A 27,022-nucleotide genomic window follows, 5' to 3' on the forward strand; every position below is an offset into this window, starting at 1 on the left:
GTTTGCACCACTGACCTCCGGTTCCAGTGTCCTGATTTCAAACTCTGTGTCCAGTCATTGTCTGTGTTTGGTTTTCTTTTTCTGATGCTGCCTCCATGGGTTTTCCTCCAGGTCACAAGTTTTATACAATGTTACTGTGGTCGCTGAAAGTCGAGAACGACAAGGAAACGGACACCAATATAAAATAAAAAGCAATTTCTTTATTCTTGGTGAGTTAAAGAGACTGCAGCCCCCAGCCCCCAATGCCTCCGAAGAGACTGGAGGCACACCCCGCCAGCTCAGTGCCACTGACTGGTTAGAACAGACAGTCTGTGTAAAAGTAAAGAAAAATCCTCTCTTGTATTATCTAGCTTATTGATTAGCCAAAGAAAAAAACATAGCAGTTCATTTTGAGGTCATACATAGATTGCTGTAAGTTACGGTTACATCCTAATTTATTACATGCAGGAGTGTACAGTTTCTTACCAAATTAAAGAGTTATCAGGACACTCGCATTCCTAAAGATATGCCCTTATCAGCTCACACATAAAGTTTAAAGCAGTTTCTTATAGTTCAGTACATTAGTTATAAAGAAATTACATTCTTATAGCTTTAATATCTTCATTAGATTTTGTCTGGTTAGATTAATAAATCCTTATTTATTAATCCATAAAGGACATGTTTCTTATAGTTTTAAGCAAGGATTTAGAAACTATCACATTGATTTATAACATCACAGGGTGTTCTGTTAGTATCAAGAGGTCAGCATTTTCTCATAAAAGAATGCAAGTTAGTCCCTTAAACTGTGCACAAGCTCAATTCTTTTTCTACATATATGAAGAACAAATTCGTATAGAAGTAAAAATCATATAGCTCTCTGCAGCATGATTAATACAAAATACAGTCATTGGTATTTGTGAGTTAAATACTTGGAATCATTACAGTTAATGTTTTTTCTTCCCCATTACCCAAACAGAAAAGAGTCCTCTAGTGAAGCTAGTTTCAAGTTTGTGAATTGTTAAATATCTTGGATTAAACGTTTGACAATGTCCTGCAGGAGGCAATCCAGCTGGATGGGGAGATACTCTTCGCTCTGCTTCGTAAGATTTCACCTGTTGCCCACAAACACCTAAGCAAATATAAGATTGATCCGATCCTCTACATGACTGAGTGGTTCATGTGTGCCTTCTCCCGGACGCTTCCCTGGGCATCTGTGCTGAGGGTCTGGGATATGTTCCTGTGTGAAGGTAAGTCATAGAGGAACAGATAAATTAACTGTCATATTCTAAATTGTTCTGCTGAATTCTGGTGGCAAAGACTATGCTGAAAACAGATTTGGATCAAATAGGGCTGGGCGATAAAACAGTAAATTGTGAAATAACTTTTCCTCATTAGAATGTAAGACATGGTTGATACAATGTTGATAGAACTCACTTCATCCATATGAAAAAACATGGTAATGAGACTAGCGCTGTACCAAACCAGTTATGTGGCTGGAGTTACAGCCACGTCAGATTAGGTCCATTCACACAGTGCTGAGCGTGGGTGTAGCTGCTGGCAGCAGCACATGCGCTAATGTTTGGGCTACTGCAGAGGTGCACACAAATACATCAGGAATGGGAGCGAGATAATAGAGAATATGACTGGAAAAGTTAACAAAAAAATCGTCATTACCAAAGACACCCCAATAGACACAACACAAGGTTAAAAAGATGAGGACATTGTTGAAAAGAAAAGTCAGAGGAATTTGGTAGTGTGGAGATATTTGGCTATTTAAAGTCCAACATGAAGCAGAGTGTAGTGTGCACTGCCAGTTGAGTCAAAAGCGTGTCCCCATAAAGACAGGGAATACCACTAGTCTTTTGTACCATCTGAAGCAGTGCCATCCTGTAGAGTCTTGTAGTCCCAGACCCATGCAAGTGCTGCACTAATGGGGATTTCTTGTGCTTCTTTTGGCTTTGGCATTGAAGCATAAGCTGACCACAGTTGAGTGAATATGTCAATTTTGTTTGTTTTCCTTCATTTACATTTGAAAGCTGCTTGAGTTTGTACTGTTTCTTTGTATATTTATTTGTAAGTTTGTTTCTTAATCATTTAAAACAGTTTGAATCAATACAGAGTGAAGGATACAGTATAGAGGTAGTTCTTTTGAGATTTTATTTTGTATTAATACCTACTATTTTTATTTGGAACTGACCAAAGAATTTACTTTGTGTTCTCTTGTAAAACTTGAAAGCGTTAAGATTTTAGTTTTAGATTTAATATTTTAGAATTTAAAAATAAGATTTTTTTTGTATTTTTTTGGAATTGACCAAAGAATTGAGTTGTGCATTTTGTTTGTTTTTTCCTGTAACACTTGAAGCTATTGATGGGTCAGAATTAAGATTTGATTTTTTTACACAAGGTGGGAACCAAGCTAAAGTTAGAAAATGAGATTTATCAGAAAATGGAGCGAACCTTCACAAAACTGATCAGGTCATTTCTCATTGGAGTCTCCACCCTTCTCAATGCTCTTGTGCCACCTGCCTGGCAGTGCCAGCAGAATAAAAGGCTTTCTCTTGTCCTCGACACCATTCATGTACCCGAGTTACTGTTGAACACTCCATGCCGAGGGGTACTACAGTCACTAGTGCCCGTTCCTGTGACTTGCTGGAGACCACTGTGTAGCGGTGGGGACTGCTGTCTCAAGGAGTCCTTTTGTGGGCTGCAAGACAATAAAACACACACACTGCTAAGAACACCAAGGCTTGTCTGGAGAAACTGAAGTTTAAGGTATCGCCACATCCTCCTTATTCGCCAGATTTGGCACCGTGTGATTTCCACCTTTTTGGACCACTAAAAAAGCATCTGTGTGGTCGTCGATTCAAGACAGATAATGACGTGAAGAAAGCGGTGCATGAGTGGTGGCGAGGACGGAACCAAACCTTTTATTCTGCTGAAATCTGGGCACTACCAGGCAGGTGGCGCAAGTGTCTTGAGAAGGGTGGAGACTCCATTGAGAAATGACAGCATCAGTTTTGTGAAGGTTTGTTCCATTTTCTAACTTTAGCTTTACTCTCCTTTGTATATACCTATTTTATGTAATTGGAATACAGTTGTATAATGTTTTATAGTACATTTATCATGTTCAACTTCTGACAGAAAATGTTTAAACAAAAATTAACCTTAGTATAGCTTCACATCTCACTTAGGAGTAAAAAAAGGCTTGACAGAAATGGTGATTTGATTTATATCGTGATATATATTGAAATTGACTGATATAAAGAAATGACCATTTTAAGATTTTTTTCCATATCGCCCAGCCTAAAAATAGGTGTTTTAGTTTGAGTTGTACTGCAGTTGACACTTTAACCAATTTTTATAAGTAATCTTACACTGGGAATATTGGAACTTTGATGAATGTATTTGCTTTGCCAGCTGGTGAAGAACCTTAATTAATTTTCATTAATAAATTGTTTGATGATAATATGCTATTCACTTTAGCTTAGCTCTGTACATCTAAAGTAGCTGACGTTTGAGAATCCTCTTAAGTATTTCTATATGCCACACTACAGTTAAACTTGTTACATGTATCAGTGTTTCTTACTTGTGCACAATTTCACCTTAACCATATGATCCTATGTATGAACTGAAGAAATAATTTCAAAACACTGTCTGACATTAACCCTTCATAATTATGGATGCTTTCATTATGTTCCCTACTAACCTTCATTTGTGTCGACTGAAAAAAAAAAATCACCCCCTTATATATTCCATTATAATTCATGCCCCACAATTCTGGATTCAGCGCTTCTGTGGGTATTCTCAAACTCTGTCATTTTCTGTATGCAGAGACCAACATGTCACACAGACGAGGACACGCATGTTTATATGGTCTGTCTTGATTTGTACTCTAGTATGTTGTGCTGTATAATGTAATATCCATTCTTCATCACTTCTTTACAGTGATTAGTTTAGTTTGACTCCTAGTGTGAGTGCTGTCAATCCCACTGTGTATTCCTGTCTAATATTTTTACTTGCATCATATAAAAGCTTGCATTAATTTGTGTTAAAATCTATCTGCCTTTACAAATCTGTCGAAGACTGAATACTGTCTAGGCCCATCTGTAATGATTATTGAATATCTGGCATTCCACTGAATTTAGCTTCCTCAGTATATATATATATATATATATATATATATAAAATATTTTTTTTTATTGAGATCATTTATATCCCAGTCTCAGCACTAAGAGATCCCAATCTTATATTTCCTGATTTAAAAAAAACTATTTGCCCATTAACCCTTTTTTACCAGCTTTACATCTATGTGCATGCTGCACCTTGAATTCTTAATGAAAAGATAACAGGAATGATTGCTTGATTGATTGATTGACTGATTATTTATTTTTACAGAGTTGAATGAATTTTTTTAAAACATTATATAGTGGTGATGCTGCACAGGGGACAGCAGGAGGCTGACACAGAGAGAGATTAGCTAATGTCACCAGGGAAGGACAGTGGCCCGAGTTGGGTTCTGTGCAATTGACGGATGAAGCTCTCCGTTTAGCTCACACCACAAAGCGCTTGTCCCTGAGCCAGAGAGGTTTGTAGCTCACCACTGGCAGTTGACCACAGTGCAAATCTTAGAACTGTGATGCTTTGTCCTTATAGAGTTCAAAGCAAATCACTTGGTGGGGTTTGCACTGTGGATCGGTGGGGTGTAGCAATGACACTGTGTAGAGGAAGTGGGGGCCGACACAAAGATAAATCAGCTGACGTGACCTGGGGACCGCACACCTCACAGTGATCAGAGCCCGGCTTTGCAGGGCTGACGGATGGAGCTCTACATTTAGCTCACCTCTGAGCTAGAGAAAGCAGGTTAGCAGCTCACCACTGGTAGATCACCACAATGCAAATCTTAGAACTGCCATGCTTTGAGGTTTGACTCCACAGCAATTCACATTAATTATTCTGTGATTACTTAGCACTTGTTGTTGTTAACTTTTATATTACTAGAACAAATAACCACCTAGCAAAAATAATAAAAATGATTTAACCTGCCTAAACTAGATAAGCGTGGGGATAAGAAAGATATCCACGAGTGGCTAAATGTTGCCAGATCGTTAAATTATTAATAGTAGGAGTAGGAGAGTAATAACATAACAGACAAAAAGTATTGAAAAACCAATTACACAAGTCTCCTATCAAAAGTGTGAAGATGTAGTTTAGTGATTGCATGTAAAACAATTTCAAAGTTTGTCAATAATGTTAAGGGAGCCACAAAAGTAGAAAAATGCTCCCATTTAGATGTTCGTTCACATTGCATCACTTTTTTTTTTGTTGTCATCTTTGCAGGTGTCAAGATCATCTTCCGAGTGGGGCTGGTCCTCCTCAAGCTCATGCTTGGTTCTCCTGAGAAGCTAAAGGCTTACCAAGGTCAATATGAGACCATGGAGTTACTGAGGGCCATCAACCCCAAATATATGCAGGAAGCTTTTCTTGTCAGAGAGGTAAGCTTGACTGCCTCCATCGCTTAAACTTGTATTTGGCGGAATGAGGATTACGTTTTCACTTTTGTCTTCTGCTGGGAGTAGCTTTGGATATAAATCTTTTTATAACATGTTATCTGAATGGGGAAAACTAACCATCCCACTCTGTCTCCCCTCCTCCTGACTCTGGCTCCTCAACTGGGGGTGAGGCAGCTCCTTTTGTAGTGCACCCGGAAGTGCTCCAGATGTTTCTTGACCACCTGTCGGCAGCACTTCCTGGTGTGATGGAAGTGGTGCCACAAAGGGCTCAGATGTACCTGCAGTGCCCATGGAACCCAACAGGGCTGCTCCAAACTTCCACTCCCACCATGCTTTGCGGGGATCTGTGGTTCTGTAGCAACCCAATTGGGCGGCCCACTAGCATCTTGGGGGAAATAATGTCCCAAAAAAGCGCTATATAAATGTAATGAATTATTATTATTATTATTATTATTATTAAATGTGCTCTCTTCCTCGGTCCTTCCACACCAGCTAGGTAATGGCCCTGGCCCTCCGTCACACCAGTTAATTATCCACTTTGGATCCTCATCATTTTTGTGGATTTGGAGAAGGCATTCGACCGTGTCCCTCGAAGCATCCTGTGGGGTGTGCTCCAAGAGTACGGGGTACAAGGCTCGCTGTTAAGAGCCATCCAGTCCCTGTACAGGAGGAGCAGGAGCTTGGTCCGCATTGCCAGTAATAAGTCAGACTTGTTTCCTGTTGAGGTTGGACTCCACCAGGGCTGCCCTTTGTCACCAATTCTGTTCATAAGTTTTATGGACAGAATTTCTAGGCGCAGCCAAGGAGCGGAATGGGTCTGGTTCGGTGACCTCAGAATCTCGTCTCTGCGGATGACTTGTTCTGTTGGCTTCATCGGACAGTGACCTCCAGCTCTCACTGGAGCGATTCGAAGCCGAGTGCGAAGCAGCGGGGATGAGAGTCAGCACCTCTAAATCTGAGGCCATGGTTCTCAGCCGGAAAAGGGTGGAATGCTCTCTCCGGGTTGGGAGCACAGTGCTGCCTCAAGTGGAGGAGTTCAAGTATCTCGGGGTCTTGGAAGAATGGAGCGGGAGGTTGACAGACGGATATTTGCGGCATCCGCTGTAATGTGGGCTCTGCAACGGTCCGCCGTGGTGAAGAGAGAGCTGAGCCAAAAGGCGAGGCTGTCGATTTACCAGTCGATCTATGTTCCTATCCTCACCTATGGCCACGAGCTTTGGGTAGTGACTGAAAGAGCAAGATCGCGGATACAAGTGGCAGAAATGAGTTTTCTCCACAGGGTGGCTGGACTTTCCCTTAGAGATAGGGTGAGGAGTTCAGTTATCTGGGAGAGACTTGGAGTAGAGTCGCTGCTCCTCCGCATTGAGAGGAGTCGGTTGAGGTGGTTTGGGCATCTGGTTAGGATGCTCCCTGGACGCCTCCCTGGGGGGAGTGTTCCGGGCATGTCCCACTGGGAGAAGGCCGCGGGGCAGACCCAGGACACGCTGGAGCTATATTATATCTCCTGGCTGGCCTTGGAACGCCTCAGGGTCCTCCCAGAGGAGCTGGAGGAGGTGGCTGTGGAGAGGGAGGTCTGGGCTTCCCTGCTTAGGCTGCTGCCCCCGTGACCCGACCTCGGATAAGCGGTGGATAATGGATGGATGGATGGATCCTCATCATAATTTGCTGTTTTTCCTTGAATTTTGTAAGTTTTCTTAGTCTTGAAGGTACTGTAGTCAACCTTTCAAATCCCTAAAGATGTCAATGTTGGGTTAACTGGCAATTCTAAATTTAAGATAGTGATTCTGTGCAAATCTGGCTGGCCCTGATTTGGTCTGTTGTTCTATCACCTGTTTGTTCTCAACTTCTCCCGTAAAGAAATCTCAGAACCCCCATCATACTGATTAATCAGTGAGCGAATGTAGTCTTAACGTTAGAATGTTCAGTACATAATGCGTTTACTCCATGATATATCATAACCTCAAAGTGGCCACTTCCTGTGGGAGCAAGAAACAAGGGTGACATGTCACTGCAGGGAGGAGGCAGAGGAGAGCAGAACAGTTTATCATGCAGCATACAAAATAAACGTGGTGTTATTCGGACACTGAGTGGTAGCACTTTACCTGATGCCCTTTATTTAACATGTTGGCTTCAAATTCTGTCCAGATAGAAAAGAAAAACTGCTGGGAAAGTGAGTTAATGTTAGTCATTTTTTACACATTCATAATTTATGTATTCTAGGTGAAAAGATGAATATGAGGCTAAATTAGTGAATGGCAGCTTTTATTTCAGGGAAATACGTTACGTACAAACAATACTAAGAATAATGACATTTGTTGTGTTTAGTCTTGCAATTAAAGTTTTTAGACAAATGAATCTAAAGCAACTTAATGTGTAAAGTGTAACCTGCACTTATTTCTCATGGCACCAGAGTGTGGTGACGTGTTGCATGCTGGTTAGACATGAAGGTAAGAATTATCTGCACTCTGTATACATCATATCACATGACATGACTGTTGCTTCTACTACATGTTAAACGTGGCATATTTGGTGGCTCTTGATGGGAGGAAGTTTACTACTGTTACAAGTAAATTACTTCTAACTTTTTATCTTGAATTATACAGATCTCTTTGACATTTATTTTCCGTCCCTCCATCAGGTGATTGAAGTGCCCATATCAGAGCGTGAAATTGAAAAGGAGCACCAAGTTCAGTTGAAGCGCTGGAAGGAGAAACATGGCGATCTGCGTTGCAAATCGCCTCCCAGGATGCACGGGGCACGAGCGATCATGGAGGCCGAGCCGCATACACGCCAGGACCTACACCAGGCCCCAACTATCATCATGGAGTCCCCGAAAGAAAATTCAAACTTTAAAAAGAACAAGAAAGAAAATAAGAAAAAGGACAAGAGTAAAAAAACGCCACCTAGTGCTTCATTTGAGAACCGCAGCCATTCAGCGCCTGAAGTGGAGCCTGTGACACCAGTCGATACCGTCCGCAGTTTGGAGAAAAACTCTCCATGGCAAGGCTCGAGGCAAAGCTTGAGCTCGAGCAGCACGGAGCAGGACACCTACTTGTAACCAAGCAATTGGAAAAACCTGCAAGACGTTGGTCTTAGTAAGGGAGGATTACGAGTTTATGCCAATCCGTTGTATATCCAGTCAGTGCCACCTTTTTTTTTTTTTTTTTTTTTCCTGAATTGTTGTGTATGAGTGGCATTGGACTAACTTGACAGTTTGGAAATAGTTACTCTTTTTTAGGCTTTAGTTAAAATGTGCCATTGCACTCCACATATTTAATTTGGTTAACAAATGTAATGTTGCAGAGAAAAAGGAAATGTAGCATCTGAGGTGCCTGTGGTATCTGGGAGTGAGGAGAATGATGGGCTCATTGCAACCAGACTGCTGTCTTCATGGCCTTAGAGCTGGGCAGTGCCAGTCTCTTGTTAAATGCTGGGTTCCAGACCTTATTTATTCCTGACATTTTTATTTTGGGGTTTCTCTTGTTTTCTGTTTAGCTATTTAAAGCTGCACCCTACCATACAGGCGCAATCCAAATGAACCGGTCGTCTTGGCAGTATAAATCTGCAGAAGGAGTGGGCTGGCGAACTCTCTTAGGACCAAGGAGGACTTGCATCTTTATGTATCAGAAGTGCAGTCTGATTGGGGAGGTGGTGTGAAACATTTGATGTGGGCGACTCTAGCTAAATTATTTTGTTTATGCTCCTTTCTGCACAGTGTATTTACATAACATAAAATCTATGTAGACATATTTTAACCAAAAATGCACTTGAATGTTATGAAACTGTGCTTTGAGTGCTCCAAAAGAAGAGTGAGAAGCACAACAGATTAACGGGACCTGGGAGTTGTGGATAGGCACGTTGGGGCAGTAATGCACTCCACACTTAGGTCATAAAGGTTATTCAGGTGTTGGGGTTTGGTGGATAACTGCTGGCCGCTTGTTATTCAGTGAATGTCTTAATTTTCAGAGCTTTGCTCGTGCTAAGCATGTCAGCAGATAGCAAGGAGGAAGATGAGCTTTGATGACACTAATGGGAATTGAGTTTTCTTCACATTAGAAGGAATGACTGCTGTCTTTCAAAACCGTTTAACACTAACCCACACGTCTTGTTTTCACGATTGTATCAAGCACTTTCCCATTTGTGTGTGTGTGTGTGTGTGGGTGTTTTGTCTTGGTGAGCGACCTCTGCTGGACACACAAGGCCAGTGCTGCTCTTTGAACTCTGCAGAGTTGGCACTCACTGGTCACAAGTGTTTTCGGAGTGTATGAACTGTAAGCTTAATGCTTGTCCAGCAGGGGGTGCTGCAGACCTCTGAATCGACCCTTCCAGATGTCTTACTTGGCGCTCGTTGTATTTGGAAGGCTGTTTGAGGAGCCCTCCAGTGAGCCACTTCATTAGCCACTTTTGTTCTCCCTTTTCCCCCCATACATACTCTCCTAATTGATGGGGAGTAAATAATTCAAATGTTTTATAAATATATATAAATATCTATTTTACAATAATGAATTATGTTGTATTTAATACTTTTTTTCTGTACAGACTGTTTGCCATAAATAAATTTGATACTCGGTTCATTTCCTTTTGGTAATGTGCCTACTTTGTTTCAACTGTAATGGTGTGGCACCTGTTTGCCACCTGTGCCAAGTTAAGTGTATTCTGGCCTTGTTCTCTCAATGCTTTATGCCATGTTGTTTTAGGAAAGTCTGTGCTCATCTCCACTTTTACTAACACCACCCCACTGGCCCCATTGATAAGGGGGGGTCATGTGCTGCTAGCGTAAGCTCCCATTTGTGCTTATCTGACATCCTGACACTTCCATTTTATGTCAAGGCTCCTTCAGGTGAAGCTGTTCTTAGGTTGTTTTTGTCAAGTAGTCATAAATGTTGTGGGTTTTTGTCAGATTTTGGCCATGGAATTTGCAACATTAAGACACTCCTGTTTAATGTCCCAAGACTAGACTGAAATGCAGAGACCTTTTGGCTGCTGAATACATAGACCAACCAGCCATAACATTAAACCCACCTGCTGACAATTGCTGAGGCATGGACCCCACAAGACCTCTGAAGGTGTCCTGTAGCACCAAGGCGTTAGCAGCAGATCCTTTAATTCCTGTTAAGTTGCAAGGTGGGGCCTTCGTGGATCAGACTTGTTTTTCCAGCACGTCTCAGAAATGCTCCATCACAGATCTGGGCAGTTTGGAGGCCAGTTTAACACCTCGAATTCTCGGTCTTGTTCCTCAAACCATTCCTGAACTGTTTTTGAAGTGTGGCAGGGTGTGTTATCTGGCTGAAGGAGGCCACTGCCATCAGCGAGCACCATCGTTTTTGAGAGGGGTATGTGGTCAGCAGCTGTCTTTAGGTAGGTGGGACGCATCCCAGTAACATCCACATGAATGCCAGTACCTATGATTTTCTAGCTGAACATTGCCCAGAGTGTAGTGCTGCCATCTCTTCCAAAGTTAAAAGACAAACACGCACCTGGCCGTCCACCTGATCTGAAAGAAAATGTGCTTTGTCAGATTAGGCCTCCTTGATGACTTTTTTTAGGAAGGTGGACATAGCACTGTGAAAAGGTATTGGCCCCCTTCCTGATGATGATAATTCTTTACATTTACATAAGTGCCTTTCTCACTACTCAAAGCGCTTTCCATACAGGGATGACGCGGGACACGAGCCCACAGTCTCCTTACTGCAAAGCAAGTAAGTTCTCTGTTTTTGCTTATTTGTGATACTTAACGGTTTCTGATTGCCAAACTGATTTGTTAGAACACAGAAGACACCCCGAAATAACACAATGTACAGTTTTGATTTATTGAAGGAACAAATTCACCATTACTTATATCACCTGACCCTGTTGTTTTCCAGACCCCCTTGTGTCACTGATCATTCAGCCATACAGGGGTTAGTTGGAGAAGCCTCCAAATATACTGTGTGTGTGTGTGTGTGTGTATATTGTATTATGTATATTATATTGTGTGTGTGTGTATATGTGTATAAAAGAGACGAAAGCCATTCAGGGGAATCAGACTGTCTGTTCAGCCCAGGTACCCATTCTGTGGACCCTCTTGCCCAGTTCATTCCCCCAGTGGCCGGGGTGCTCTGATGTACACAGAACAGCTTCCTTTGTTAAGCAACTTTCAGGCAAGTTTTAATTTTCTTTGTTTTAATGTTTATAGATTTCCTCTGCTGTCATTTTGGATGGCTAACTTTGACTCCCATTTTGTTTTTCTCTTTCAGGTCAGACGCCGCCATTTGGTTTATCATTTGCTGACTTAACAAGTCACTCATGGAGCGCTGATGTCACTGTGCTGCAGGTACAAGTCAGGGTGCTGTGGGGTAAGACTAAATAAAAATAATAATCATTTCATTTATTTCGGGCCTTTCTCCTGCTCAAGGGTAAAGCAGCACTTTAGCTTTGGGTTAAAGATGGTGAACCCTGCTGGTCAAAGGTTTTAGAGCACCTCAGTTTCTCTTCATAAGAGTGGGACGTTTGGCCAAATTGAGTAACTGGGCAAGAAGGGCCTTGATCAGGGAAGTGACCAAGAACCCAATAGTCACTCATATCAGGAGCCTCCTTCAGTCGGGTGTCCTGCTTGGGGTTTGTCAGATGGCATTTAAAGGACCCTGAGAGTAGGAGGAATAAGATGATCTGGTCTGATGAGACAAAAGAAAAACTGGACCAAACTCCAAGTACCTCTTTTGTTGAAGACCTGCTACTGCTTATTACCAGTCAACCATCCCTATGGGGAAACATGATGGTGGCAGCATCATGTTATAGGGACAGGGAGACAGGTCAGAATTGAGAGAAGGGATGAATGTAGTCAAATACCAAGAGGTCCTCAGAGTGGGGCGACAGTTCATTGACCCCAAGCATTCAGCTAAGACAAGTCTGGGGTGTCTTGGGGGACAAGTCATGGTGTGGTGTGGTGTGGTGTGGTGTAGTGCAGGGACAATGAGACTGGTCAGAATTGATGGAAGGATGAGTGCAACCAAAAGCTGAGAGATCTTCGGAGAAAATGTGCTCCAGGGTGCATGCCATCTCGCCCCTTTGAGCGTGACAGTGACACAAAGCACGCATCCAAGACCACCCTGGAGTGGCTTTGGGTTCAAGTCTCTTAAGTGTCCTCGAGTGGCCCAGACTTGAAGACGTGTGGAGAGACCTCAAGATGGCCGCTTACAGATGCTTCCCATCCAGCAGGATCTGCTCAAATGCAGGTGTGCGAAGCGCACTTGACCACTAAGACTTGGGGGGCTTCTGCAAAGTACTGAGCGAAGGGTCTGAAGAGTTATATGAATGAGAAATGTCAGTTTCTGATTTTGAATAAATTTGCCAACATTTCTGAAAACACAATAGATTGATGTCTAAAAGTGGTGGGTTTATTTATTTAAAATAATCTTCAGCAAGTGAAGGGGTCTGAAGACTTTCTCAATCCACTGTAGACGGGTGTCCCATTGGCCGCTGTTAGCTTTTTTTTTTTTTCTACACTTTAATTTTTGCTTTCGAACGATTTCCTCTTTAATTGAACGAGTTAATCAGTCTGCAAGTTTCAGCTCGCGCCTGTGTGTGCGCACGTCTCGCATGGCTCTCGTTCCGTGACTCCAATTCCCAAATCCCGAATGAATCATCGCTAAGGGAGGTCATACATACCGCCAGAAAGATGGCGCCACTCGGGATCGATCTGTCATTCGGGCAGATGTGTGAAGCAGACAAAACACCGGCAGATGCGGAGTGCGTTCTTCCTCGTGTGTTCCTGTTTCCCCAAACCAGTACCCCATCCAGCAGAGGTTGGCGGCCAAGGATTAATCCGTCCAGCGTGGGTTTGCCATCCATCTGCAGGGTTTTGACAAGTGTTTTGGATTCCGCGAGTAGGAATGTGAGCAGTGATGAAAATAAAACTGGGGAAGGCGCGGGTGACGGGACAGACCTGCGGGGTCTTGGATGTGAGGCCGCGCTCATATCGTCCGTGCGTTTGTCTGGCTATTCTCCTGTCGTTTCTTTTTCTTTCCTCCTTCAATTTTTCACCAACAGTCTTAGCAGTGAGGCCCACACGTCCCTCTCCCCAGCCACCCTTACAAACTGGGATCACAAGGCGTTCGCAGACCATCGGAGAGATCTGATCCTCCCAGCAAGTCTTCCCTGGGGTCTCCTCCCAGCTGGCAGTGCCCGTAAAAAAAACTCCACAGGGAGGCATTCAGTATCAGATACCCCAAACCAGCTCAACTGCCACCCCTCAATGCGGAGGGTCAGCGGCTCTACCCCTGGCCCCTTCCGGATATCTCTAAATCTCTAAGGGAGAGCCTGGCCACTCCTAATAGAGAAAGTCCCCCTTTTTTTATATCCCACTGATAAACTGGCACGGCGTACATTGGGTGTCTGCTGCTCCAGAACCAGGGGGTCACTAGAGAACTGGACGTTGTGCCGATGGTCATAAACACCGTGTCACACTACACAACTCGGACACCCACTTCCGTCCCTGGCGTAGTCTTAGTGAGTCTGAGGCGCTTTAGGACGCACGCCTGTGACTGCTGGCCACGTAGTCCGACCAGAGCGAACGAGGTGGGCTCATGGATGTGAGAGCTCTCACCTGCAGTAACGTCCATCGGCATTGTAGGGGGGTTAATAATTACCCAGGGCCCACTTTTGGTAGGCCTCAAAGCCTGGAATGAAAGGCTTGTTTTCAAGAGGAAGGGCACAGCAGATGGCACAGAGTTCTGTGCTGCCCCCCTGGTAACAGCACATGCAGTATAATGCAGTGAAGGGGAAAAAAGAACACCGGGGTTTGATTGGATACATTTTATTAATCCCCAAGGGTAGTTTTGCATGAGCTTTGGATGTCAGAGCACAGGGTTAGCCGTTTTGGACCCCCCCCCCCAAACAGAACAGAGGCTCGTCTCTCTGATGTCACGTGTTTGTTGTGCCACAGCATAATAAGGGCTGAAGTTGCGTCACCTGTAAATCTGTCGTACAGCGTGGTCAGGCACAGTTACAAAAAGCGGGGAAACGTGAACCTGTGCTGGGAAGTCAACCAACTCATCGTGATGCACTACTCGTGTAATCTGACATCCACAGGCGACCAGATCTGCCACTGCCATCTCCGAACAGTGGTGTCCCCCCACTCCGACTAGAAGTCACGTAACGCAATGCTGGCTGTGTATCCGATACAACACTCTTCATGTCCACTGTACAAGAAAAAACAAGGGCAAGCGCAAAGATTTGGGGAACCCTGTATAATAATAATTGAAGATTTGAGGAAAAATAAAGATGAGTGTAAAACACAAGAAAAGAGTTGTCTGGGCTGGCGTCTCAGGTGGACTGACTAAGACGGCCGCTCCGCTGGCATTTCGGGCATTCTGGGAGGAAGAGGCGGGTCCAGGGGGACGGACCACGGAAGCCGAGAGAGTCCAGCTGCAGGTGAGACCGCATCCCTCTGACTCCGCCCACTTTCCATTAGCCACTCCCCTTGTTTAGTCTGCATTGCCTGCCTGTCGTCTCGGTTTCAGTTCCTGCTCTCAAACTTGTAGAGTCGGTAGTTGAGAGGCCTGTGCATTCAGCTATTTATTCAACATCTAAACTATCGAGGTGTCTCAGTTCTCCATCCAAAGCAAAACCACAGAATGGGTATGCCTTTTATTATTGCCTTTTTATTGATTTATTTATATATATATATTGCACACTCTACTGCTCCCCTCTCGGGGAATCAAGCCTCGGACGTCAGCGTCAAAGACGAAGCCCCTTTACACTGTGCCACGGCGTGTGGTTTGTTTGACAGCCTGCAGGTCCGGAGTAATTACATTCATTGCATTAGTACTCTTTTGCTTTGTTTGACAGTAAACTATGCAACATTCAATGATGTGCTTCTCGCAACTGAAGAGGGCGCCGTGGCAGATGTTTGCCGAATGGCAGACCAACCACAAGTGTTACCTGTTAGGTAACCATCCATATAATCAGATTGTGATTCAGGCTACGAATGCTACGAATATATATATTGTAGTGGATGCTGGGAGTACCAGGGGACCAAACATGGCCAGAGCGTTACCTCCCCCGGAACGGTAGATGGCAGCCCCCCTGGGTTGCAGCGGTGCCTTGGCAGTAGGAGTTTGGGGCAGCCCTGTTGGGATCCGTGGGCGCCAGCAAGCCCTGGAGAGCAGCTCTAACTCCACTCCCGGAAGTGGGTCGACAAGCACCTGCAGCACTTCCGGGGGTCTTATAAAAGGAGCCGGAGTCAGGAGGAAGGAGAAGGAAAAGAACGGGTGCATCGTGTGCTGTGCTTACTTGGACCGTGTTGCCCACAAGAGAGAAAAAGAAATAAAAACCTCCTGTGCTTTCACAAATGTGTGCCCCTTGGGTCTGTCTGTGTCGGGCTGGCTGGCTGGGACGCCCCCTGCTGGTGTCACAATAGAGTTATTTTTTTCATAAGTCAACATAACTTTTTTTGTGCGAAAAAAATGAAGTGAATTGATTTTCTAGGTAAAGCAACACATCACATTAAAAATATCTGCTGAGTCCAGTTAGTAAATAATTTTGATTTTAGTTATACAAGCGGTAAAAAAAATAAATGTCATCGTGTTTTCTGAGTGCTCAAAGGACTAAAACTGTCCTGACTACAGCACAATGGAAGTGACGTCAGATGGTTGTCAGTACACAGCGCTGTCACCTAAGCCTTCAAGCTGTACTACCTCCCCCCCCATGCAGCGTGACACCACCTTATATAGTGCCTTAGGTATCTGCCAATTATAGTGTGCCTGTCCATTCTGTGTTTGCCCTTCATATCTATTACATAGTGACTTGCTTGACTAAATTATTTAGCTCTTCTCACTTTTTGTCAGGCCAATGTAGTTTCATCAATTTATGTACAGTGATCAGTTTAATAATAATAATAATTTATTCACAATCGCACACTTTGTTTTGCCCAGCATGCTGATTTCACAATGCCATGGCCACAGGGCACCAATTGGCACCCCACCAGGTATTCTTTCCAAACTGCCCAAGCTTCAGTTTGCCTGCTTTTCAGAACAACTCTAACTGACGCCCTCTCCTGGCTGTCTAGAGACATTGCAGGCTCCGAGGCTTTGAAACCACAGCATCCCCCCCCCCCCCCCCAAGGATCCCGGCGTTGATTATAAATGAGGGGCAGTCGTGTTCAAGGGATCTCCGTGTGTGGAGGTTTCCATTATTCTGAGTTGACTCTTTGAGGCATGAGATGTGATCAGTTTGAACCCGATGAGTGGGGTCTTGATTTTGGGTGGGGGGGGGGGGTCTGTTTGCTGGTCCAATACCACCTTCTTCTGTAACGACAGGGCAGGAGCCAACCCTGCATGGTGTGTCAGTCCACCGGGGGGGGTGCCAATTAACCCAACATGGGGGAGTCAACCATTGAAGAGCCAAGAGAGTTGAACCCATATCCCACTCCCCCCACCCATCCCCCCCCCCCCCCCGATTTGCAACACTTCTTTTTCAGTGTAAAGTCTACAAAAGTGAATGTCAGAGATTTTTATGTAAGAATAATCCTGGAACGGTTATTTAATAAAATGGCCCCTCATCCTCAGGGGGATGTCTTGCAAGACAGGGATTTGTCAAAAAGAGATGGGGGGGGGGGGGGGGGTGTGACATCTGTGTTGTAAGCCGTTGTTAAAATGTCCACCCATCCCACCACTCTATGAGCCCACCTAACCCAGCAGTGGGATGCCAGGCCATCATGCGCTCTGCTCCCCCCGCTTTTCACCCTGCTCAAGACCCCAAATGATCTCCTCTGCCTTTACGAGAGTGTTGGAGGCTTCACCCCCATTCACTGTGCCACCCAGTTACACTGCAGGCTCCATGCCACCCTCACTCGGTGCCTGGAGTTGTAGAGTGGCCTGTTGTTGGTGCTGCGGACCACCAGCAGAGGACGCCATTGCACAGGTCTGGCCTGTGCCAAGTGAAGCCCCAGCTGCTGCTCACTTTCCTCATCATCTTCTTAATGGTAGTTTGGTGGAATTTGCTCTCGGGCTGATTCTTCTTGACGGTTGCGCTTTTGTGGGCACCTGTGCCATCTTTCTGTTAAATAAATCATTTACTAAGTTGCCACGGGTCCAGATAGCAATAGAAGGAGAAAGTCAGACAGTGCGAAAGCCCCATGCCTGTGTAGGTAGACTGGCACAAGCAAGGGTTAGAAGATGCCAATGTTATACCACCTTAAGGTGCTAGCTGGGGACAGGGCATGGGGGGCGGGGAAGAGAAGGGAGGACATCCCCTATGTTAAGATGGACGTCACCCACCCATCTACTCATTCATTTCCTAAACCTGCTGGGATCGGGCAAGCATTGGGCACACGGCAGAAACAATCCCCGAGGAGAGGGTGCCAGTCTGTCGCAGGCTGAACACACAAACAGCAGGGGCTGATCTAAGATCACAAGACCACCGGGGCACTTCTTTGGATGTGGACAGGAAGCCCACGTGGAGTGGACCTGGTCAGTCAGCAGCCCCCCCATACCAGGTCCATTTCACTTGAAAAGCCCAACCTGTAGGCTCTACTTGGTCCTAAAATGTACTCGGTGCCCCCGGCTTGCGTTTGATGTGCAGCTCCACACCTTTGATTCCGTATCCAGGAAATTTTGTACCGATTCCCTGCTTTTTTACTACTTGTTTTGTTCCAAAATGTAGTCGGTACTCCCGCGCCAGGCAAGGGCACGGGTGGCCCAACTTGTGACCTTAGAGAAAAGAAACCAGCTCAGGATGATGGGGGGGGGTGGGGTGGGGCATCCGCCTCACTGCCTGCGTGATGTGGAAGTCACTTTGGCGGGAAAAAAAACGAAAGACAAGTGTCTCACTCCCTCCTTCTGCTCTGGAGAGCCACCCGTCCATCTTTTTTTTTTGAGAAGGGGGCATCGATAAGCACCAGCTGTGCCCTCCTGAGGTGCTCTGAACACAAATACGCCAGCCTGGTGTTGGATTGTTGGTTGCCATCGGGTTATCACAATGACCCCTGGCCTTATTTTTAGTCACGTTTTCTCTAAGGTTGTAGAGTCCGAAGGAATTCAAGTAAAATAACAAAACGTTAGGGCGGCCGGGCGAACGCCTCCGGAGGTGGCGACATCTCGTCTCGTTTCTGTGGCTTGTGCTCGCCATCCCAGCTCGCGTTATTTTTTAATTTATTTTTAACAATTTGTCGCTTCAGTCACGTTAAACTTTCAGGACCCGCGCTGCAGGGCAGCCTAAGGGTCTTCATCTACGTCCACACTTTCTTTAAAAATGCCGACCTTACTCTCCACACTGCCCCCGAAAATGGAGACCACCTGCAGATGTTCTCCAAGGCCGGACGCTTCTGAACACAGCGACTCGGCATGGCGGTGTGGACGGGTGAAAATGCAGGCCCAAACCGCGCTCTGATTGGTTCCAGCTTATTAACAAGGCCCTTCTCTGATTGGATTACACCCCGCCCCCCAATGCTTGGCTCCGCCCACACTACTAATGTGGACGTTTCGTCTCCTGGCTTTGCCTTTCGTCCCCACAACCCCAAAGTTTTCAAGCCGCGACAACGGAAACTTCCTAAAATTGCCCTCCAAGAGAAGCATACAATCTGGGAGCAGAGCCTCAGCGTTGTAATGTGAACGGACTACAACATAGAGATTTATCTACTCGTGCTGTGATTGGTTTGTGCTTATTCCATGGCCCTTCCCTGATTGGCTCCTGCTCTTGACAACATCTCCTTCTCTGATTGGTCACCCTTCATAGATGGAAACCACAGTTCAACATTGGGAACGAAGAGGAGTTGCTTTCCATTGCCCGTGTAGTGCCGTCTGTGTAAAAGGCAAATAATTTACTGGTCGCTGCAGTTTTGCAATAAATCCCGTGACGGGCTCTTCAAGGATTTTTCCCCGACGATGTGCACATGCCTGGTGTAAGCGAATGTCTACGTCACATGCATTCTTGTGGACTATCAAAAATGGTAGCACGGATGGAAATCGGTTTCATTTAAAAATGAAAACTTAACGCTGTGGACGACACACATGCTGGCATCCTGGAGAGGGTGGAGCAATAGACCCTTATCCAGCCCGGAGGCCAATTCAATGGAGGGACTGGCAGGAGACAATATATCAACACTGCACTCTCCCCGACATCCTAGATGGCAGCATCTCTGGGCCCTCGGTAGCCATTGGGACACCCGCAGGGTATGCTGGGAGTTGTAGTCCCGTGAGGCAGTCCTGCTGCTGGAGTTTGTGATCCCCACTTTCTGGGATTTCGGCTTGACCCGGAAGTGTTACCCCCAGTGCCAAATATACTCCCAGGACCAGTAATGACAGGAGCCGCTCTGTCTTACCCTGGCAAGTTGGAGTTGGGAGTTGAGGACGGAGACAAAGCTCACGGAGGATAGAGAGAGGGAATAAAGAAGGAATTCGGTTGCAATGAACTTGTGATTTGCATTCGGGGTGCTACACCGCCCCTCCAGGTCACAACTTATACTCGTGTGCTACTCTCCTCAATAACATTCCCACCTCACCACTGCTGTTCTCCGTAAGCTGCAAGTGAACGTCAATCGTGGACGCGTCTTCTTACCGTTTCTACACACGTGGGAAGTGTAAGCAAACGTCAACGTCGTATGTGTTGTCGGCCATTTTAGTGTGGGTGGAGATTCTTCTGTAATTGATGTGGAAGCACCAGCATGGACACAGATAGTTTTGCACTTGAAAACGTGATAAAATAGGCGTAGCCTTAGATACCCCTGATGTTCCTCTGCTCCATACATCATCGACACCAATGGAGGTGAAGGCTAGAAAACGAGCGGACTTACCAGCGTCAATAAAGGACCAATTACTGGACTGGCCACTCCAGCCCAGTAAGTGTGGTATGAGGGGACAGAATTGGTGGGGACCTGCCAAGGTCTTCATGAAACGTTTTGGGAGCCTCCTCATTAACTGGCACGGACAACGCAATCTAATCTGTGACCGTCCCCAAGATGGATGGCTAGGCGAGGTCAAGGAAATGGAGCATCGAGGAGGAGCCGCTGTCCTGGAGCTGACTAGTCGGCCGTGGTCTCTGATTGATGGCTCTGCTGACTCGGTGAAAGATGACGGGATTTCTGTTTCTGAGGCAAGTGGGCTTGGGCTGCTAGCGTTTCATCCCGTCTGTCACAGCTCCTTCTGTTCTCAATACAAAGCTGAAAATAACTGCAGTTGAAGTGAGGGTCGCAGGTGGGCATTCTGATGACATATAGCGCCTTTCATGGTGAATCGCATCTCAACAGACTTTGTTGGGGGCCGTGCGCCACTTGCCCTATTCCTGTAATGTCAAATGACTCAAAAAGGGTGGTGAGACTGAAACGGCCACCTTTACGCTTTTATAGCGCCTTTCATAGGGAACGTTTCACAGGATGATTCCACAGTGCTAGGAGGTGACAGAACTCGCTCAGATTCGCACAGTGAGTTACCTGCTACCTCGGTGATTGTTTTTTGATAGCACCTTTCATTCCAAGATGATCAGTTTCCAAACTCTCTACCTTTGTCATCTACCACAGAATAATCTGCTAAGGTCTGTGTCCGCTCCGGCCGAGAAATCGGATTGCTCAGTTTGGCTTTGGTGATGCGATTTTTTTTGATTTACTGTGTTAATGTGAGGGTGAGGCACGGAGGAGTAGGAGGCACGCCGAGAGTCGCCTACCAAAGACGACAAGTGTAAAAGTGAACAAGAGGCGCCGCGAAAACAATGACAGTCTAAGGAGCAGACATTATGAGAACGCACTCGAGGGACGAGGGGGTCGGACACAAAGGAAAGGCAACGAAGCGACTCGTATGGCAAATATGTTAAAATATCCTCCTTAGGTGGTGTTGAGGACGGCCGGGAAGGACCTGGGGAGTAAATGTGGCCAGAACATTACCTCCCCCCGGAACGCTACACGGCGCAATCCCCCCCACCCCCGGGTTGCAGCGGTGCCTCGGACTCCCGCAGGGCTTCACGGGAGTGGGAGTTTGGTGCTGCCCTGTTGGGATCCATGGGTGCCACCAGGAGGTGCTGAGCCTTGGAGAGCAGCCCTTCCACCACACCCAGAAGTGCTTCTGGAAACAGGGCCACGAGCACCTGGAGCACTTCTGGGTGACATATAGAAGGGGCCAGCAAGCAGTACTCAAAGAGGAAGAGGAGGCTTGTTGAGGAGGAGTGGAGGATAAAAGAAAAGGACCAAGAGACAAAGATTAAGTAAAGAAAGGAGAGTGTGTGATTGGGCTGTTGGGGACACCGTAAATAAAATTCATGTGTGCTTTGTGGACTGTTTGTGTAGGGTTAGCGTTTTATAGCGCCATCTATCTTCTACAGGGGTTACTATAATGAATTAATTACATTTATATAGGTGCGGATACTCACTGTTGGCGCTGCTGCCTCGCAGTAAGGAGACCAGGTCCTCCCTGTGTGGAGTTTTCTTGTTCTCCCCGTGTCTGCGTCCAAAGACATGCCTGTTTGGGGGGGGGGGGGGGGGGGGGGGGGGGGGGGGGGGCGGTCGGTGCTAAATTAGCCCGTATGTGGGGGTGTGTGGACTGGCGCCCTTGTCCGGGGTTTGCTCCTGCCTTGTGCCCAATGCTATGTGGGATAGGCCCCAGCACAACGTGACCCTGGTGTGGGTTAAGCAGGTTAGAAAATGACATGACATGTGATTTGCATATGGGACTTGTGTTTGGAGTTCGGGGTGCTTCGCCGCCCCCTATAGGTCACAACTTATACTCGTGTGCTACTCTCCTCAATAACATTCCCACCTCACCACTGCTGTTCTCCGTAAGCTGCAAGTGAACGTCGTGAAATCAGTAGGAGCCACAAAAGGACAAGTGCACACAGGACATAGGGGTAGACCAGGAGCGGACTGGGTCTCAAACCCGGCCTGGGCATCCTTCAACGAGTGACGTGACGAGGTCGACCCACGCAGCCCGTTATTCATTGTAATTTTCTTAAAATTTGTGGAGTGCGCGGCTCGCTACTTGCTATGTTTCAACGACATGCTTAGAAATAAAATTTAATGAAAAATAAAAATTTAGTAACACGGCTTACACCTTATTAGAGTAAATGTCAATGTCAGGTCCAAGTGCCAGTACCCTAGTAGCCGCTCATTTACAATGGAATAAATGATAACCGAGGTTATAATGAAAACCTCACATGATTGAAATGTTCTAGAAACGGTAAACTGTAAATGTTCCGTCCTAATATGAAAAATTTCTATCCTGTGCTTTATAACTTTATTTCATCATACTAATAATCGCAGCTGAATACCACTAATTATCGCCCACGCCGACGACCAGTGAACAATAAAATGCATAACAATCTAAACTAATTATTAGTACCGAAGAATTTAAATACTTGATATGAGATAAAATAAATTGTAATAATGTATATGCTGAGATGTAGCGGTATCGAAATAGAAATCGGCAGCTCTGTCCAGATTTTTCGCTGTAACGTTGTGTACTTGACAACTAAAACAACTTGATGACGTAATACGGTATATTATATAGGACTATAGACATCGTAGTACCGGAAAAATAATGTTTAGTAGTTTAGAATATTAATTTTAATGTCAAATAGTAAACAGTACATAAAATTTATTTTACGAAACGGCCCGCCCATGACCAGACCAGAGTCCGCGGCCCCCCGGGCATTACGCAAATGACCCAATGGCCAGTCCGCCCCTGGGGTAGATCCTAGTCTCTTGGAATGGTGCCCAGGGGTCTTTTATGACCACAGAGAGTCTGGACCCCGACTCATCTCATCCATCGGGATTGACTCCCGATACAAATAAATGCTGATATAGTAAAGTTCTCCCGAAGGACGCTTTTGGAACCGCTCGCCGTCAGAGAAGCACGGCTGCTATCTTAGACCACGCCCCCTGACGTCACAGGCGACAGCGCGCGAACACGTTCACGTGCGCGGGTTAAAAATGGCGGTAATCGGAAATTGACATTAAAAAAATAATTAGTATTTAAAGAAAACAACATCAGTATCTGTACTGCTTCAAGCTGTAACGTTTTAAGTAAAATGTACGTTACTAAAGCAGTTAAGTGTGAGGGATCTGCGTGGAGATTTTTCGCTTCCTTTTAAGAAGTTCAGTTCCGGACCAGATTGGTATTACGTTAAAGCTTTCGGGTGCGGTCTGCAAAACATAGATAACGGAAAATTAAGTTGATAAAAAAGAAATAAAACGGAGAATCGGCGCAAAGACTTCCCGTTCATCAAGGTAAGAAAATAAACCGCGTTATTTATTTAAAATACACCCACTTGGAAGGCCTGGCGGGGTGTCAGCGGGTCCCGGGCACAGGTGGAGCCTCCGAGGTTTTGTTCGAGTAGCGCAGCATGGCAAGTCATTCGAGACTGAAAAGGATGAAAATTCTGAAATGCCGCTGTTAGTAGTGAGGGTCGCGGGTGGGCTGACGGCACTGACGGATGGCGCCATTTTTTTTACAGCAGTGAGAGAAAGAGGCAATTAGTGACCGGGATGAGTGGGGTGGGTGTTTGGGTCAGAATGACCCGGCCAAGGTGGTCTGATCTGAAGAACAGTGGCATATTTACAGCACGTTGTCACTGCAGTCAGGGACGTTCTTAGGCATACGTGAACTAGGCATCTGCGTAGGGCCCCAACCGTGAGGGGGGGCCCCCTGGCCCGGCCCCGATTTAAATTTTTTTTTTTTGCTGTGGGCCTGGGGCCCCTGTCACGCCCCTGGCACTGCAGCCGTCTGTGCCAGTCCCAGGAAATTCAGTTCAGTGCATCTCTTAGTCTTATTAACAATGGTAATTTATTATCCAAATTGCAATCTTCACCTAAATCCCTAATAATATTGTCACGCCGTCGTAACTTTGCCAAATGCACTACAGCAAACGTTAATTTTAGAGATTCGTTTCTGATTCATTCAGAGAGATCCCCATAAAATCATGAAATATCCCAATATTACCAGCCTTTACCAGATCCAGAACAAAATCAATATTTTACCACTCTGCATACACACAAGCGTACATGTAGGCCTACTGGTCATCTAAGGCCTTTTCCGGACGTTTTATTAGAACACCTTCCTGAGCTACGGGGGGGCTCTGCCCATTTCTGAACCCCGTAGGACCCCCAAACTGCTAAGAACGGCCCTTCTGCACTGGCACGTTGGGATCCCGGGGTTAGCGCTCTCTGCTGGCCTAATCAGCACCTCTTTGAGCAGCAACCCAAGCTTATCCTAGGACCTAGGTGGTCTCCCATCCAAGCACTGGCCGGGCTTGAACAGGCTTAGCTTCAGCTGGGTGACCTGCTCTGAAGTGCAGGTGGCGTGGCTGCTGGCCATAAGTTTATAGCGCCTTTCACCGTGAAGATCTTTCTTTACAAAGAGTTGCTCGGATGGACTTTACAGAACTGAAGTCGTTTGTGGTTACGTAAGTATCCACCCCAAGGTGCTCAGACATCAGTATTTATACCAGCCATATCCCTGGCGTACTCGTAAAGGTGGGCAGGTTATGCGACTCGCTCCTCGTCTCAGTCAGGAAGGGTGAACTGGCAGCCATGCTGCCTTTGGCAAACATACCAAATGGCCAAGAATCTGCCCTCCAGCGTTCTTTAGGGTGTTATTTGCTCATTAATCCTTTAAAACTGTCAGGATTTTATCCCTTTGGAATTGTAGGGTGTAATTTGCAACAAGCTCTGGCCTGCAGGCGCGGCACCGGCCCACCTCCTCTGATGACGGCAGTATGGGGGAGGAGGAGGTCCTCTCGGTTTAGTACCCGCTTCTCGACTGCCTGTGTTAAGGGAAACGCTTGTGCACACTCCATCCATCCATTTTCCAACCCGCTGAATCCAAACACAGGGTCACGGGGGTCTGCTGGAGCCAATCCCAGCCAACACAGGGCACAAGGCAGGAACCAATCCCGGGCAGGGTGCCAACCCACCGCAGAGGGGGCACACTCTATGTTCTATTTTACCTGTGATGGGCTGGCGTCCTGGCCTTATGCCAGGGTGCCCTGGAAAAGCAGATTTAGAAAATGGATCAGTTTTTATACTCCATTCACATTTTGTGGTTGGCATCAAGCTCTCGGGTAAAATTCAAGTAGAGATTTGACAAGTTCCTAAATACTGCAGTAGATGTCATATGAAATTTGCACCTTTACATTCTTCTTGAACTTTTTATTTTATCACAAGGTGGCTGGGAGTTGTGCCCACTCTGAGAACAAACCCCCCCAGACAGGCCGGCACTTCATCACCTAATGCATTAGGACAACCTTGGCGATGCAAGTGGCACATAAAATGAGAGAAGCACGCCAACTCTGCCCAAAGGCTGAGCCGTTACTTGAACCCGAGTCTCGCGGAAGGCGAGTGGCAGCTGATTGGATTGTAACAAATGTGATAGTCTACTGCTGGAAGAGGTGGTGGGTGTTGTGCGGCCAGCAGGGGGACACTTACCCCCGTGGTCTACCAGTGCAGGGACGGGGACACCAAATGTTACGCTGTCCTTGAGATGAGATGTCAAACTGAGGTCCGGTAAAGATCCCAATGTCCGGCCTAACTGCCCATCGTGGCCTCGTCCAGTCTGACCCTCTAATCATCTGCCATCTCTCTTTCGTTTTCCACTTAACAGCTAATGCGGAGTGAGCGTACTGGCGCAACAATGGCTTCCCTCGGCCACCATCCACAGGGGTGCTATACACGGGTGGTGCTTGAAGTGGCTACCTTCTATCTACAAGTATATAAAGCACTCTATGAATGTAATTATTATTGTCCAGAATTGAGGACATTCTGGGTATCTCTGGCACTGCCCTCCAGTGCTTCAAGTCAATGTCACGGACAGGTAGGAGTTTGCTAATTTTGACAACAGCAGGTCCAGCACTGTCCTCGGGCCCCCTGCTCATATCAGTCGTAGCTTTGGACTGCGTTGTCGTGTTCATGCAGATGATAATCTGATCTGCTGCAGTGTTAAAAGTGAAAGTCCATCAGCGCGCTCTCAGCTCGCAGTTTGCCTGGATGGAGCAGAACCCTTTAAACTAACTTAACTGCAACCCAACCGTAGTCATGCCAAGTGGCACCAGAGCTCAGCTTCAGGACATGAGTTCCTTCTCCGTCCCCCTTGTTGACGATGTCATCAGACCTCCTTCATGTCATTTTAGATTCCTCCCTTTCTTATTCACACTTCCACCTCTGTCACATACTCTGTGCTCTTTCATTCCTCTCCAATTCCAATGCGGAGACATCCTGCATAGACTACCGACAAGTGCCCCTTATCACTGTGATTGCAGCTCTGGTTGTTTCACAACTCAACTGCAAGAGTGCCAGCGTTGGCAGACACATCAATGCCATCCCGTTCCAGCATCACAGGCTCCCTGTGTCTTACGGGATTGAGTATCAAAGTCTATCAATCACCTATAAGTCTTTAAATGGCCGTGTGCCGCACTACATCACTAACCTCTAGCACTCTGCTGCAGGAGTGCCAGCACTGGCGGGCACATCACTGCCATCCTGCTCCAGTGTCTTATGGAATTGAGTATCAAAGTCTATCAATCACCTATAAGTCTTTAAATGGCTTTGCGCCGCACTACATCACTAACCTCCGTCACTC

The 27,022-nt window shown here is 46.1% G+C and overlaps 1 protein-coding gene across 1 annotated transcript in view; it reads left to right on the forward strand.

Annotated features, from left to right (window-relative positions):
- tbc1d10ab (TBC1 domain family, member 10Ab) overlaps positions 1–10,063 on the forward strand; it is a 72,350-nt gene extending 62,287 nt beyond the window's left edge. Inside the window, exons 7-9 of the mRNA XM_028824237.2 lie at positions 1,037–1,226; positions 5,317–5,471; positions 8,128–10,063. Of these exons, the coding sequence (XP_028680070.1) occupies positions 1,037–1,226; positions 5,317–5,471; positions 8,128–8,547 (765 nt within the window). The 3' untranslated portion in view covers positions 8,548–10,063. The remainder of the gene's footprint in view (positions 1–1,036; positions 1,227–5,316; positions 5,472–8,127) is intronic.
- Positions 10,064–27,022: the final 16,959 nt, after the last annotated feature.

This window comes from Erpetoichthys calabaricus, chromosome 18 (genome assembly GCF_900747795.2).
Source record: "Erpetoichthys calabaricus chromosome 18, fErpCal1.3, whole genome shotgun sequence".
Classification (NCBI taxonomy): domain Eukaryota; kingdom Metazoa; phylum Chordata; class Cladistia; order Polypteriformes; family Polypteridae; genus Erpetoichthys; species Erpetoichthys calabaricus.